Source organism: Suncus etruscus, chromosome 10 (assembly GCF_024139225.1).
Source record: "Suncus etruscus isolate mSunEtr1 chromosome 10, mSunEtr1.pri.cur, whole genome shotgun sequence".
Lineage (NCBI taxonomy): Eukaryota > Metazoa > Chordata > Mammalia > Eulipotyphla > Soricidae > Suncus > Suncus etruscus.
The window spans coordinates 106,347,064-106,363,632 of record NC_064857.1 but is presented as its reverse complement, the minus strand read 5'-3'; the positions used below and the strand labels follow the sequence as shown (position 1 = coordinate 106,363,632).

At 34.4% G+C, this 16,569-nt stretch overlaps 1 protein-coding gene across 2 annotated transcripts in view; it reads left to right on the top strand.

Moving 5' to 3' along the window:
• SUGCT (succinyl-CoA:glutarate-CoA transferase) overlaps positions 1-16,569 on the top strand; it is a 1,072,384-nt gene that overhangs the window by 469,446 nt on the left and 586,369 nt on the right. For both annotated transcript variants that reach the window (XM_049781877.1, XM_049781876.1), the window contains one exon: positions 3,682-3,779. In XM_049781877.1, coding sequence (XP_049637834.1) covers positions 3,682-3,779 — 98 coding nt within the window. The remainder of the gene's footprint in view (positions 1-3,681; positions 3,780-16,569) is intronic.

The following is a 16,569-nucleotide window of genomic DNA, read 5'->3' as shown; positions in this document are numbered from 1 at the left end:
GGGATTTAACCAAGGTCCGTCCTGGATCAACCGCATGCAAGGCAAACGTCCTTCCACTGTACTATCGCCAGCCCCTAAACTAATTTAAAATTTTTTTCAATATATAAATAAAATTCTTTAAGAACCCATGGAATTATATCAAACCTGATATTTATGTCATTGTTGTCCCAGAAGGAAAGAAGGAAGCACACCTAAAATATTTGAAGCATTAATGTCTAAAATGTGATGGATAAAATTCTAAAGATTTAATTGCTTCAATAATTACTAAATATGACAAATGAGAATGAATTCATACCAAAGTATATCAAACTATGACTACTGAAAACTAAAAATCAAGAAAACGTTTTGAGAATTATAAGTAATACAGGAAAAGAAAGAGGTGTTAACCTAGAGTTTTATATGCAGTAGGAATATCCTTAAGAGATGAATGTTAACTGTGGAAACCTACCTGTGAGGAAAATACGTTTTCAAATAAAAATATAGAAATGAAGTTTAAGTAGACATTTTTCTCTGTTCTCTCCCACTTTTCCCTTCTTTCAACTCTCTTTTTCCATCCCTTTAAAAAAATCAGCAAAAGTAACACCACAGCTAATACTCTTAGCATGCTTTGTTTTATTTGTGTGTGTGTGTGTGTGTGTGTGAATAGTACCTTGTTGGAATACTTCATGTTATTGTTTAATATGTCAAGTAATTTAAATTACATTGATCCAGATTGTATGAGACAGTCTTTTTAAAGAATCTAAGAAATCCCAACCCTTGAATCAATTTCTTTAAAACCCTTGTAGCTGAAGACAAGCACACAATTTGTGGCCACTGTGTCACACAAACTTGCAAAAATAAAGAGCCACAATTAGCCAAATGTCAAAAAGGGTATTTTATTTTATTTTTTTATTAAATATATTTTTTATTTAAGTAACATGATCATATTTGGGTTACAGTCATAACCAGAACACGCACCTTCACCAGTGCAACATTACCCCCTCCCCCCTTCCCACCCCCTACCTGTATTCGAGACAGGCATTCTACTATAGTAATTTGTTTTTAAGCTCAGTAAGTTGTATTTTTTTTCCTTAAAGGATAAGAGTAAAAAAAATATAGTAAAGGTGTGGTAGTGGCAATCACCAATGTTTGCATAGGTCCAGAAAAATGGAGAAAATGGAAAAAAAGTCCTTGACCTGATTACAAAAAGGCCTCACCCCAGAAGTTTATTGGCATAAGACAGACTCTGAGTTCCAGGCATACCAGTCTATCCAACTCCAGTCATTGTCAAGGTCCCGGTGAAACTTTTTCACACTTTAGCTGTAGTTGGTATCAGACTTTTATATTTAAAGACTCTGGATTCTGTGCATTTCTTTCGCCGATGGAGGCTGATGTGGAGCATCCTCTAGTTTCAGCATATCATTAAAGGCAGAGCGATCTGCCCTGCATGCAGACTGTTGCTGAGTCACCTGGGTGTTGGGAATACTCTTTGGAGTAAGTCAATGCCAAAGCAGTGTTAGGTCTTCTCTGGTAGAGGCTTGGATCCTGGGAGTGTTAAAGACAATTGTGGTTGTTTCCATAGTTCAGGTATGTGTGTGGGTGATGCCCATTCTTCTGAGACCTGAGCCTAATCATTATGCCAATGTTCAGGGTAAAAGGCCTATTTACATTACCACATTTGTGTTCCCATCTCTATTAGATAAAAACTTGTTTACATATGTATTATTTTCCCATTTTAATGTGCCTATGCAAAAGAGAAACAATGCCACAGAAATTGTTGGTGCATCTGGGGGCCAACGAATAAAGTCTAATATTTCCCCTAACTTGGTATAAACATGAAATCTATACAGAGTTACTCTTCTACCAGTATTGCTTATAAAACAGATCTCACAGGGGGAAAAAATCAATAACTAATCTAGTGGGCAAAATCGTCACTATATGAGGATATTTAAAAAGAGTTATAGATGTAAGGGAATACATCTGAGATATACAAAAGAGATGCATGTGACCCTCAAAAAGGGTATTTTAGATATTCCAGTACTCTGGAGTGCAATCACTGAGTAACTTTTTTTTTTAAATATAGCTTATGATGTATGCTGGGAAAGGTTAAACTGTATGTTTAAAATGTGATTTGGTGAAGTCAGTTTTTTTAAAGTGACTTATTTACTCCAAGGAAAGTTTTGATTCCTGGATAGGCCTTGAGGCCAATTTTGGCATTGAGGTATCTTGCCTGGCAGGTTTCTAGAAAATATCCTATATATGGTGTCTTTTACTAAAATTCTGGGCTAAGAAGACTGTTTTTTCATATTGCTAAAGGAAACAAATGAATGAAGGGGAAAATGCACTATTGAGATATTCTCCTTTCTCCAAGGAATATTCTTTAATACCTTTACTTTATAAGATGATTAATGAATTGATTTTACTTAAATGGTGGGCCCAAATGTACCTATTAAATATTTGTATTTAAAGTAAAGACATTAATAAAGTCATGAAGCTTTTTGTAGAGCACATGGTCTGTTCCTGTCCACAAATACACTTTGGTTTTCCATCACAACTGCCAAGAGAGCTTCCACACTTTCCTTTCAAAAATACTTTCCCATTTAAATCCAGTTGGTTCATTCATTATGGAATTGTTAAAATTTCAAGATGCGCAAAGAAACTTGGAAATAGATTTCACCATTTTTCAGGAGGATCAAAAAATGAAGCATCGAAGAGCATATATTTTCAAAAATTAATTATTAATAGTCACCTGAAATGACATAGTTTTTCATGACTGGTTTTCAGGCATAGAGTGTTTCTGTCTCAACATTCAGCATCTCTTCACCAGTACCCCCTTTCCTCCACCAATGCACATCCCACCCTGTTTGCCTCCTACCAATCTACTTTTACAAGAAGTGCTTTTTATATATGACTTTTTTTGCATTATGATTTATAGTACTGATAGGATTTTGGACATAGCACTGTACCATATTACAGGAATACCTCCTTCTCTTGGATGTTTCCTATCATCTTTGCTCTTCTTTAGGGATACATCTTAAAGTAAAACACTGACACTGCACTAGGATAGATACCTTATAATTGACTACTTTTATGATGAGCACTTGAGGAAAATTTAGATGCGTTTTCTTGGTACCCTGTACAACAACATCATGAATAGGACAATTGGGATAGATAATTTATTTATATGTGAATAGGACAACTGGAATAGATAATTTATTTATATGTAAATGTATTTCTCATATATGAATATAAGACTTATAAGAATCTGATAGTGTCATCTGTGCTCCCATAAATAGGCATTTGCTTAAATGTACTTAGGACCTCTTTTTTTTGCGAGGGGGACACACCCGGCGGTGCTCAGAGGTTATTTCTGGCTATCTGCTCAGAAATAGCTCCTGGCAGGCATGGAGGACCATATGGGACACTGGGATTCAAACCAACCACCTTTGGTCCTAGATCGGCTGCTTGCAAGGCAAACACCACTATGCTATCTCTCCGGCCCCTACTTTGGACTTCTTATAAATGACAGTCACCAGAATAATCCATTTGTATCACATAATCATCATCTATTTCTCTTTTAGAGATGCATAAAAGGCCAGTTGGAATGGTCTTAGGGAGACCATGGTAGGCCCTCAATAGCAGCATGCAGAAATAGGTTCATAAAAACTCAAGTTCTATTTTTTAATTATATTTTTCTTTTAGATCTTGAACTTGCCTGAACTGATCAAAGATTCCAAGTACAAAACTAATTATCTGCGGGTGAAGAATAGAAAACAACTGATTAAAATATTATCTTTACGGTAAGCTTGGATCTCTTGTTTATGCATTTTATAATTAATAAGATGTTAGCCTTTATGTGGTTGGTGACATTCTTTCACATTGCACTGATCAACTTTTAATTATTTTCCTTTAATAAAATTAGTCAAATATGCTTTAAATTTATGCTTTTGACTTGAAAGCATATTATGTGCCTTACTAAGTACTTAATAACATAATAAGTTGTTAATAACAGTACTAATAACAATAAGTCTTAATAACATAAATAATAAAAACTCATAGGCTTGAGTTAGGTAACATCTCTGTGCATGTGTTTGGGATTAATCTATCATACATTCTTCTACTGCAACTCATGCCAATGATAAGTCAACATTCTTTACTTTTATTGTATTAAATGCTATATATACACAGCCTTGTTTAACCTTTATGATCATCCTGTGAGATAAGTTCTGCCCAAGACAAAGTGAGTTTATTGACTTTCTGAACTACTGCTGTGCAATTTGTCATAAGGAAATGTCATAGTTATGTGTCATTTTAATGTTAATCAGTTAAGATTTGGTTTTCAAATTTTCCCATTCAGATCAGTTTTATGCTTTTTGCTAAAACTTATGCCAGTTTTTGAGTTTGCTCAGAAATGTTATTCTTTTCTATCTTTTTAATTTTGTTTAATATAAACTTTTCAATATATTAAAAATAGGCATTATGGTTTTTATATATCTAAATGCCCAGTTGAGCTTTTTGTTTTATAGAAACAGATTTTTTTCATCATGCCAATAAATAATTTTGTTCAAAGCTCATCTTAACTTTTGAAAAGACTTTTGTTTTCTCTGTAGGATATGTCAACATATTTGGAAAACATACCTATGCTCATGTAATTTTTATTGCTATTTGACTTGAATTCAGGGACCTTTAGATGAGTCAATATTCATTTACCTGTTCACTCTTTCTGACTTTTTTTTATATGTGTGTGCTATGCTGTCTGTATTTCTTTCATGTGCCAAATGCTCTTCATTCAATGGAGGCTCTGTGTGTGGGACTGATATGTAGAGAGAGTAAGAGAATAAGAATTGAGTTCCTCTTTCCTGGTCATGGCTAAATATAACTCTGATTTTACCACAAAGTCCAAAAGTCCTCAATCATTAACCTTTCTCTACATGAGAATTGGCCATTTATATTTCTTTTTGCCTCTTTGCTTCTCAAGAAATTTTAGGCTCATTGAATTCATTGATATGACTTTTCCCTTTCACATAATGGTTACCAAGTTTCAATAATAGGCACTTGTGAGAACACTATCAAAAGCTCTTTGATAATCTAAATATCCACACTGTGAGAAGAGTGAATCCTAAGAGACAAAACCTAGCAGATACAAATAGTTATTTTAATCCTTAGTTTTAAATTTTACAAACCACAATTTTTTAATTTCCCAAATTTTGTATTCCTGCATAAATTATGCTATAGTATTATTTTTCCATGTAAAGACCTTTAGTTGTATTGTAACAGAGTCGTGTGTGTGTGTGTGTGTGTGTGTGTGTGTGTGTGTGTGTTGGGGGGATGGTTGAGTAATTGCTCACTTCCTTCCTACAGATGGGAATTGCAATTATTTTGAGACATATTAGGTACTTCTCTATTCAACATGAAAAAGAAATAAGGTATAGAACTATAAGTGTAGCCAGATTAAGGGTAGTTGAGAAAGGATACTTTTGAAAGAAGTTATATTATAGTAATTCCTATTGTTAAAACACAGACCACAGAGATAGCCAGCTCTTGACAGTTTGGAGGCGAAGTTTTATGCCTCTTGTGTTCATGTGTTTGCATTTTTGGTACTATCTGTTACAATTCAGTTCTTTATTCTTTCCTTGCTAAAGTTTTTTCTTTATGGTTCACAAGGGCCAGAGAATATTAGGATAATTTTTGTTCACTTTTTAACTATATAATTTTTTCATGTCACTGAATTCACATATGCTTAGAATTCTCTGTAAACATTTACACACTTAGAATTTTCATTATATTATTTTGTTTTTCCATTATGTAAAAAGTTTAGTGACTTAGGAGGAGTGATACTATTATCTTGAAAGTCACCAACCCAGGTTCAATCCCTGGTATCCCATATGGTACTTCTATCCTTTCAGAAGTAATTCCTGAGTATTTGGGCTATTCCAGGTATGGCCCAAAAACAACAAAAATTTTAGGACGATTTATTATAGGACTGAATATGTTTTATTTAATTACTAAATCATTGTTTTATACAATCTTATACAATGATTTTATCTATATTTTATCAATTTAAAGTATCTTCTTATTACATTTGTACCTAATTTAATAAAATAGTTATGACTCCAGGTTGTCTTGCATCTGATAAACCATTCTTTTTTTTTTTTTTTTTTTGGTTTTTGGGCCACACCCGGCGGTGCTCAGGGGTTACTCCTGGCTGTCTGCTCAGAAATAGCTCCTGGCAGGCACGGGGGACCATATGGGACACCGGGATTCAAACCAACCACCTTTGGTCCTGGATCGGCTGCTTGCAAGGCAAATGCCGCTGTGCTATCTCTCCGGGCCCTGATAAACCATTCTTATATGTTTCTATTGGATACCCATGACAGAGACTTTAGGAAGACTATGTGTCTTTGGGGCCTGATATCTAACCTCTCAGTTATGAAGCACAAATAGACATGGCATGATTTGTTTCCATTAGTGATAGTATTAAAGAATTGGTGAATCTATTCTTTTCATTTCATAGAAAGCTCAGAACTAGTGAATTGCATTAAGATATTTTTCTGAACAAAATTTATCTTGGGTTATGGATACAATAATAAGACAAGAAAAAAGAAAGATGATAAATCAGTATTAGGTAGAAAATACATGTCATAGTATTCTGTCCTTCCCCTTTTATTCTCTTTCCTACTCTTTCTCCTCCTATTCCTCCTCCTTTACAGCTCTTCTTTGTCCCTCTCCTCCTCATTATCATTGTTGTCTTCCTTTTCCTATCTTCCTCCTCCTTCTTCTGACCACTTTATAGATGAGAATTACAAGTATAAAGGGCTGGAACACTAGAACAGTGGATAGGAAATTTGTCTTACACGTGGCTGACCCAGGTTCGAACCCCAGGTTTGATCCCCAGCATTCCATATGTTCACCCAAGCCTGACAGGAGTGATTTCTGAGTTTAGACCCTGAGCTCTGTTGGATGTGGTCCAAAAACAAAAAGGAAAAGAAAAATTATAAGCATAAAGAAAATAGTCTTATGCTCAAAATATAATAAATATTGATATATAATTGGCATACAGTATTGTTTTTTTATTTTTATTTTATTTTTTTTAATATAAATTTTTATTTTGATCATATTGGCTTACATATTGTTGACAATAATATTTTAGGTACATATTTACATAAAATCGGGGGGATTCCCATCGCCAAATTGTCCTCCCTACACCCCCGTTTCTGTCCTACCTCCCTTTTCCTTTTCCCTCACCCCAGGGCAGGTAGAATATGTGGTCTCCTCTGTATCTAACCCACTACTTAGTAGACTTGCACCTGTTTGATCTTGATGCCTCCCTTATTTCCCCCTCTAACTGGAGTCAGGACTAGCTAGTTCAAGTTGCATGGTTTTGTTTGAAGGAGAGAAAAGTAATAAACTGGGATAAGAGTTTAATACCCCAAAATTGGGCGGAGTCCCTCTAAAGGCTCTCATCATCAATTTGGGAGATGGAGAAAAAGAAGGTGAAACACTCCACTAGTACCAAAAGAAGTGTCAAATATCCAGTGAGGGCTCCAGCTATATCGATAAGCACCACACAGAGCCAACAAAACAAACAAACAAACAAATAGGAAAAAAAAACAAAAACAAAAACAGACAAACAAAAATCACGCCATGGTCTTGAGTTGAGAAACATGGCATAGCACATAACGAAAGAGAAGAGAGGAAGAGAAAAAAAAAAAAAGAAAAAAAAAGTATAATTGGGGACTCCACTTTCAATAATTACACCCAGAGAATTCGACCAAAATAGATTGGTAAATCAAAAATAGTAATAACAATAATAAATGAAGGTAATATATATTTATATAAAAAGTAACCAAGGTTTTGCGCTTTTTGTATTTTTGTTTTTTCCCTTCTGCCCTGGCACAGTAAATATTGGGGTCATTCGAAAAAGAATTCACTTGGCCTAAGAGATATGGGGTTTCTCCGTCCTTGGAGCATACTGTCATGGGATCAACTCTAGACTTTGCTCAGGATCCTTTACTTTCTCGTTGGTTTTTTTTTTTTTTTTTTTTTTTTTTGGTGTGTGGAGGACTTCTGCTCTGTGTTTAGAGGTCTCAGTATCTGCACAGATCCTGGGGTGGGACTTATGATGAAGTCAGTCTTTGTGGTTCTAGAGGTTCTGTTACCTCAGTGTCATTTTAGTTCATCTTCTGTGGTATTGTTTTAGTCTATTCTACAACATAATTACTTTATCTTTTTATGTACAGTCATGTATTGCTTAATGATAGTTATATTCTGGAAAATATGTCAGTATTTGATTTAGTATTATAGTATAACATTAACATTGGACTTTATAGTTTTAGAAGATATGACAAAAGAACAACATGGCATCAAGTCAAGGATAAGGTAATATGATAGTCTTAATAAATGTTGAAAAAAAGAGGTTTGTGGCTATGTCAAACATTCAACTTCACTAGGCATTAGGAATTTTGTAAATATATATGATGTCATTGGCCAAAATATTAATCTGTGGTACATAACTGTGAAATAATTATAATATTTTAGTTAATATCCACCACTTAATATATTTAAAATTTTATATATGTTGAGAATTTTAAACAACTGTTAAATATGCAATACAATATTATTATCTACAGCCACATACTGCATATTTTAACTCTAGGACTTGTCTTGTAGCTAGATGATTTCATCTTTTGATACCCTTCATCCATTCCCCCATTCTGAATATAACTGTTGAGACTTTTCTACTTTACCTGATGGTAAAATTTAAACATTTTAAGCAAGTCAGCAAGACTTGTGTAATTTGAGGAATTTTGAAGTTTCTAATTCATATATGTCTCATCCATTCATTGTGTTTCACTTGAATAGCCATTCTGTTTAGAATTAGTTCGTGAAAACAATGTTGCCACTACAGGTTGTTGTGTTTTTTTTTCATTGTTTCCCCCTTTTTCAAACATTAAAAATAGACACTATTTTCTTGGTATGGTATTTCTTCTATAAATGTTTTGTAACAGTAGATACATTTTACGTGAGTTTATGGTTTTGCTTATTGTTGCCATTGAACATTAAATCATAAATTGTTTTAGTGCTCATAGACACTTTTCTCAGCATGTATTTTTCTACAGAAAATATGTGAAAGTGTAAAATGTTTGTGAAAATTAATATCACTACAGACACACTTAAAAATAAAGTCTCTAAACTCTGAAAGTGATGGATTTATGATGTAACTTAAAAAGGAAGCTCACCCTTTTCACCTATTTAAATATCTGAAAGTGAAAACCAAAGCATATATTATTTTTATAGTCTATTTTTCTTTATATGCAATAAGTTTTCCTTTTGTGCTTCAAAATCTTGCTTCTAAAGTATTTTTTTCCTGTGTAATTTTTGAGTAACTTCCTGAGTAATTTTCCAGTCACTTACCTGCTCAGGGTATACTAATTTAAATTTTTTAGAATCTGGTGATTTCTTTTACGTTCATATATGAAAGTGCCTGCCAAGAATGTGAGAAACTTAATTATTTTTTATGTTATATTTGCTAGATGCAGTTTGATGTTAGTCTCTAAGAGAAGTCTGAAAAACTGCATGTTTTTGTCATCAGTTGAATTTTACCCAGCCAGAACACAAATTCTCCTCAAGTACTCTCAGGTGTTACTATTCCCCAGCCATGAACATCAACCATGTTTCCCCTTAAATTAAAGGTGGAAGACTCTCCCCTGAACTTGCCATTTTATCCAGGGTGTTGCAGAAAGTCTGTTTACCCAGCTGCCAAGATTGGAAACTAGGCAAAGCTGAAGAATGTTAAAAGTCTCCAGCTGAAACACAGAAAAGAAAATTTAATAGAGACTAATTCAGGGCATGCTCAAACACCTCTTCTTTGCAGTACTAAAGAACAACTAACTTTTAAATCTGTGCTACTCATACTAGATAAGCAGTTTTGCAATAGTTAGCACCTCAAGAGAGAAAAATAGAAAATTACGGTATCTTGAAACTGAGACAAGTTGCATAAATATGATGTATTATCAGTTGGATAGGAAAAGAGAAAGAACTGAAACAAAATGAAAAGGGAAATGATGGGGAAAATATATTTATTTTATTTATCACTCTTCCTTCTTTTCACCAGTATTTTTGGTCACTGACTGTAGCCTTGTTCTACAGATCCAGAGATTTAAAACAGCATGATACTGGAATAAAGATAGGCTGAGAGATTCATGGATCAAAACTGAGACCCCACTGATAAATCTGAGACTTAGCAACAAGTAATCTATGACAGATAAGTTGCGTGCCTGAAATGGGATAATAAATAAATATTAATAAATAGTGTTGGGAAACTAGATAATAACTTTTAAAAACAATTAAACTGGCTGATATCTTACATTATGCACAGAATTGATTCCAAGTGGAACAAATATTTGGAGACTAGACCAGAAAATTATACTGATGAAAATAGGTCAAATAAAGTGTTCTTTTTAATTATCTAATTTCAAAGATAACAAATATTAAAATTAGCAAGTGGGACTAAGTGAAGTTAAAAAGTTTCTTTATTGGACTAGAGAGATAGTAAAGTAGGTAGGGTACTTTCCTTGCACATGGCCAACTTGGGCTAAACACTTGGCATCCCATATCACCTCCTGAGCTCCTCCAGAAGTGATTCTTGAGTGAAAAACCAATAAGTAGTAAGTTACACCTTCTCTACATTAGTGCATGTGCTTCCCTCCAAAAAAATGTTTTGCATACAAAAGAATCTCTAACATGAAAAGACACCTCACTGAGAAAAGATATCGCATACTAATTTAGGTAAAGAATAGCACCCAAAGTCTGTAAATCAATTAGTAATCAATTTCAGCACCAATTGAAACAACAAAGAATACAAAAACCACACCTCAAAATGGTGAGATAAGATGAATAGACACCTTCTATAAAGAAGATATATGGGTGACCTCTAATCATTAGAAAAACGCCCCTTATCACTGTATCTGGGATATAGGAATCACAATGATAATAAGGTGTTACTTTCAATCAATGAGAATTACATTTATCAAAAAACTGAAGTAACAAGTATTAGTGGGTGTGTGGCCAAAAGAGTTTTCATTTGCTAATGGTGTGAATATCCAGCCTCTGGAAAGAACAATATGGAGATTTCTCCAGAAAAGTAAGACTGGAGCTCTCATTTGACTTTCCCATTAATTGTAGTTCAGTGCAGGATATGGAAGCAAATAAAATGTTAACAACAGATGAGTGGATAAAAAGTTGTGGTATGTCAGAATAGCACCAGCAACACAGAATGACACCATACGTTTTTGTATGGGCACAGTAAAAAAAGGGGGAACCATAGACACAGAAACAAGATCTTATCTTCTAGGGATAAGAACTCACTTTTTATAGCAGAAGGGTGCCTCCCATCCTGAACATGTGTCATGTGGATACAACCAGTCCCCAGGAGATTGGACAGTGTTAGTCCAATCCGAAACCCCAGATCTCCAACGTAGAAATGATACAGCTCCGGGCAACACCACCAGGAACTAAGCTCCATTGGGAAATTTATAACACTACTCTGGCACCAACTTGTGCCAGTTTTGATATGACAATGAGGAAAGGAAAACTTGACCTAAGACCAGGCTGTCCTATCACATCACCTAACACTAAATGGAAATCAGAAGAGATATCGTCCTTTGAACTGTGAAAAATAAGAGCACCAACAACAGAAAACTGACTTTGACAACCGTGACTGAACAGAGCCTACCTTGGGACTAATAAGGAAAACCCTACCCTAGTGGCTGTAGTCCAGGACACACAAAAAACAACAACAACAGCAAGATGTCTTATTGCAGAGGTCCAACTTGGACAACAGAGACTGAGCAGAAACTTTGGATCCATAATATCCTAGGCTTCGGCTTAGGGACTGAACGAAAAGGGACTGAATGAAAACAGGGAGCAAGTGTTACAGAAGACTGAACAACGATGGATAGGAACCTCTAGAACCTAGAGACTCTATCCTAGACCCTGAACTATAACCTGCGCAAATACCAAGATCGCTAGCTACAGTGGCTTGATTTTCTCACAGACAACCGAGAGGAAACTTTCCTGGCATCACAAAAAAGCCTTTGGGATGGGGTAATGAGTATATATGGAGCCAGGGGTTGATCCCATGATGGTATGCTTCAAGGACGGAGAAACCCTGAATCTCTTGGGCCATGGGAATTCCCTTTCTTCCCCAATGCTTACTGTGCCTATGCAAAACAAAACAAAAAAAAAGTGGGGGGAATGCCAAACCCTACCACTCCAGCACCCATACTTTTTCTTGTTTTGTTTTGATTTGTTAGTTTTTGACTTTATTTTTCTTCTTTTTTTCTTCCACTTTTCTCATTCTTTTTCACTCTTGTGGTTATTATTTAGAGATTTATTTTTATTTTTATTTGCCGAGTCCATTTTTTTCTTTTTTCTTCCATTTTTCTTTTCTTTTTTTTCTCTCTCTCTTCTTTCTTTTTTTGGTAGTTGTCACCAATTTTTTTCTCCCCTTTTTCTTATCCTTTTTATCTCCAATAACGGTGGAATAGATGCTTAATCTACAACAAGCTGTAAAGTGGAGACCAGTTGCATTAGCATACTGGGGGGTTGAGGAGGGAGATATGGGATGGATACTGGGAACAAGGGCGGAGGGAGGACAGCACTGGTGGTGGGAATGCCCCTTATTCCTTGTCACTATGTACCATAAATGATGCAGTGAAAGATTTGTAATTTTTAATAAAAATTAAAAAAAAAGTTGTGGTATATATCCACAGTGGAATACTATGCAGTCAGTCATGTAGTTTGCACCAATTGATGGAATTGGAGGATAGCATGCTGAATGAAATAAGTCAGAGGCAGATGGATAAATTTAGAATGACATCACTTACTTGTGGCATATAGAGAAACTAATTAAGTGTATGAACAATATCAATCATTGATAAACTTTGGATATGAGAATATAGACTCAAGAGTGCTAGGTCTGCATGGTAAGGATGAAGAAAGCAAAGAAGTTGACTGGGAGTTTTAAGGGCACTTAAGTCGAGAGTCTAAATTACTTGGGTATGACTAATGAAGTTAACTATTTGCACTGAATTATAGCTTCCAGTAGAAATGAAATGGAAACAGGTGGGAGTAAAGTAAGTTTAGATTGTTAAGTGATATAGGGATAGGTATTGTAGGGTCATATCTTTGTCCCTCAATTTTATAAACTTGAACACTACTGTAACCCTATTACCTAAACTGTAATAAAAATAAAATAAATGCTTATAAACTTGAATCTGCTCTAATCTGGAAAACAAACAAGTAAATCAATGATTTAAGTTGTGTGCAAAATTGCACCAAAAACATGGAAACAGGGTCAGGAATCTATGGAAGAGGCAACTACATAATTTGTTCAGGTTGGTTGGGTAAAGCACACAGGAAGGAGACTGTCAATGAAGACTCCTCATTTTCACCTAATCAGGTGACTATGTAGAGTTCAAATAGAATATAGATTTATAAACTGGGAGTCTTTTTTTTTTGCCAGAGATAAAAAATACTTTATTATATTCAAAGTACCTGTAATTATCATGCTGAGGCTTTCCCACTCTTGAAAAGTCATGTTCTTTCTGGAACATCTCTCTCTCTCTCTCTCTCTCTCTCTCTCTCTCTCTCTCTCTCTCTCTCTCTCTCCCTCCTCTCTCTGTCTGTCTTTCTCTCTCCCTATCCGCTTATATTTCTTTCAATGTCTTTCAAGCAATACTTCTATTTTTCTAAAAATAAATAATAAAAGCAATTATCATGATATACTACCTCAGTCAAAAAAATCACAGGGCAATCTCAGTGGACACAGAAAAATCATCTGATAGGATTTAACCTTTTCTATGATGAAGATCCTCAACACAGTGATTCTAATAGGAAAGTACTTAAAGTCTATACATTGACAGACCCACAGACAATATCATACTCCACAGTGAAAAACAGCCAAGTTTTCCTCTAAGGAATATATAATACACAATATAATGATGCTTACTTTAATTGCTCAATGGAGTATTGGAAGGTTAAACAATTAGATTAATAAGAAAAGGAGAGATAGTCTTTCTTGTTGGACCTGAGAATACACAGCAACATAGTTACAAATCGCCAAAGGCAACATAATGGGAATTTTACTGAGTTTACTGATAAATACTGATCAATTTACTGAGTTTTGGGGAGGGGCCTTGAAAGGAAGAGGCATTTGGATCCTTGAGGGAGGAAGGGGGAGGTACATTGGTGAAGGGTGTGATGTTAGAATTATGTACATAGTAAGTCTTCATTAATAGTATTGTAAATTACAGATTCTCAATTAAAAATCTTATTCTATTTACTGAAATAGAACCAAAATCAAATTTACTTAAAGCCACAAAAAGTAACAACTCAAATAGAAAAAAAATCTCTTGAGAAATTAGGAATAACAAAAATATCATACAGTTTAAATTCAAACTCTAGTCCAAAACAATAGTAATACAGCACTATGTTATTTAGACCATCAGATTATTGTAACAGATTTGGAGCTTAGATATGGAACCACACATATATGTATACTTTTGCCACAAAAATCAAAGAATTCTAAAATGGAGCAAAGAATAGACTTGGGAAAATTGACAGGCTACATGCAGATGAATGAAATTTGAACATGAACGTCCCACTGAGAAATTACTTTAAAATGGACATAAAACCTTAAAGTGGGCAATACACTGAAACAACAAAGCTAATATATTCTAATCATGTCATCATCCGTCATCTTACATCTTAACACTTGTCATCTGTCCTAAAGATGTGTTTGTATATTCAATTTCTATGGCATGGGAAACAAAAACAAACGTAAAAACCCATGATATATTAAACAAAACTTACATCCAAATGAAAAGATATTCCTCTTAATGAGAGAGGATCTTGGTATATTCCAAAATGAAATTGAGGCATAACCTTTCACCTGTGAAATGGCTCATATTAGAAAACAAGAAATATGATTAACATAGAAGGAAAGGCAAAATGCTGCTGTTTACAACAGTATAAATGGCTCAGCATTTCTTACTCTAAATGAAGTCAGAGAAATATAAATATAATTTCACTCATTTGATGGAGAAAGTAGATGAACTAAATAGACCAAAAGTAAACTTTTGGTGAATTTTAATCATTCTTAAAAAGGAAAGAGCAAGAATATTTGATAAATTCATACCAGAGGGTTAAATTCTATGGTGATAGATTAAATTCAAGTTTAAATGGTGAACTTCATGTTGTATATGCATATGTTGATTTTAAATGATATATATCTTAAATTTATATGATGTTATAATTGAATTTAAACTTAACTTTATATGATGTTACTTAAATAAAAATAAGAAAATTTTTATTACACACCAAATTTTATGAGAATTTGTTTTCAATATATTTGTGATCCTTCAAGGTACCTTTTAGCTGGTACTCTTTGGGCATGACAAGAGTTCTGTCATTAAATTGTTTATGTAGACCCCTTCTTCCTTCCTGATAAGTGCTTACAAATCTGTAAATATTCTCTTAGTACTGTCTTTACTGTATTTATTCCACTAATTTTTATAATTTGTGTCTTCATTCACACTTGTATCAGGAATCTTTTTATTTTCTCTTTGTTTTCATCTCTAACCCACTGGTTCTTCAGTAGTCAGCTGTTTAATTTCTCTGTGTAATTTTTAAAATTTCTTTTTATTTTTTAAATTTCTCTGTGTAATTTTGTTGTATTTTTTGTTTGTATTTTACTTCTAATTTCAGTGTATTTGAGAAGGTTTGTACAATTTATATCTTCTTGATTTTATGGAGGTATGCTTATGGGCCAGCATATGGTCTATCCTGGAGAATTATCCATATGCATTGGAGAATAATGTGTAAGTTTCTGGGGATGGAGAGCAGTGTGTGTGTGTGTGTGTGTGTGTGTGTACACATATTGTTTTTGTTTAAAGTTTGTGCCATTTAATATTAATATGGCTACTCCAGGTTTTTTTGGGGGGGGCATACCCAGTGACGCTAAGGGGTTACTCCTGGCTATGTGCTCAGAAATCACTCCTTGTTCGGGGGACCATATGGGACACTGGGGATTGAACCCAGGATGGACCTGGCAAACGCCCTACTACTGTGCTATTGCTCTGACCCCAACTCCAGCTTATTTAAGAGAGTTGTTTGCTTGGATGATTGTTCTCCAATCTTGATTTTTTTAAGTCTGTATTTGTACTGACTTCACATGTGTTTCTTGTACAGACCAGAAAGTTGGATTCTTAATTTTGATCCATTTGCCACACTGTTCCTCTTAATTGGTACAGTTAGTTCATTGATGTTGAGAGAGATAATTGCCATGGAATTTACTGTCATTTTTTCTGAAAGAATTTGGTGTATCTCTTGGTCTGTCTTGTCTTAAAGTAGACCTTTCAATTCTTTTTTTAAAGGATGGTTTTGAGTCTTTAACTTTTTAGAGCTGTTGTTTATCTGTGAAGAGATGTATCCTTCCTTCTAACATGAATCTAAGTCTGTCTGGGTAAAGTACTCTTGGTGAAGTGTTCATTTTGTTCAGTTTTTCCATTATATACCACTACTGCCTTC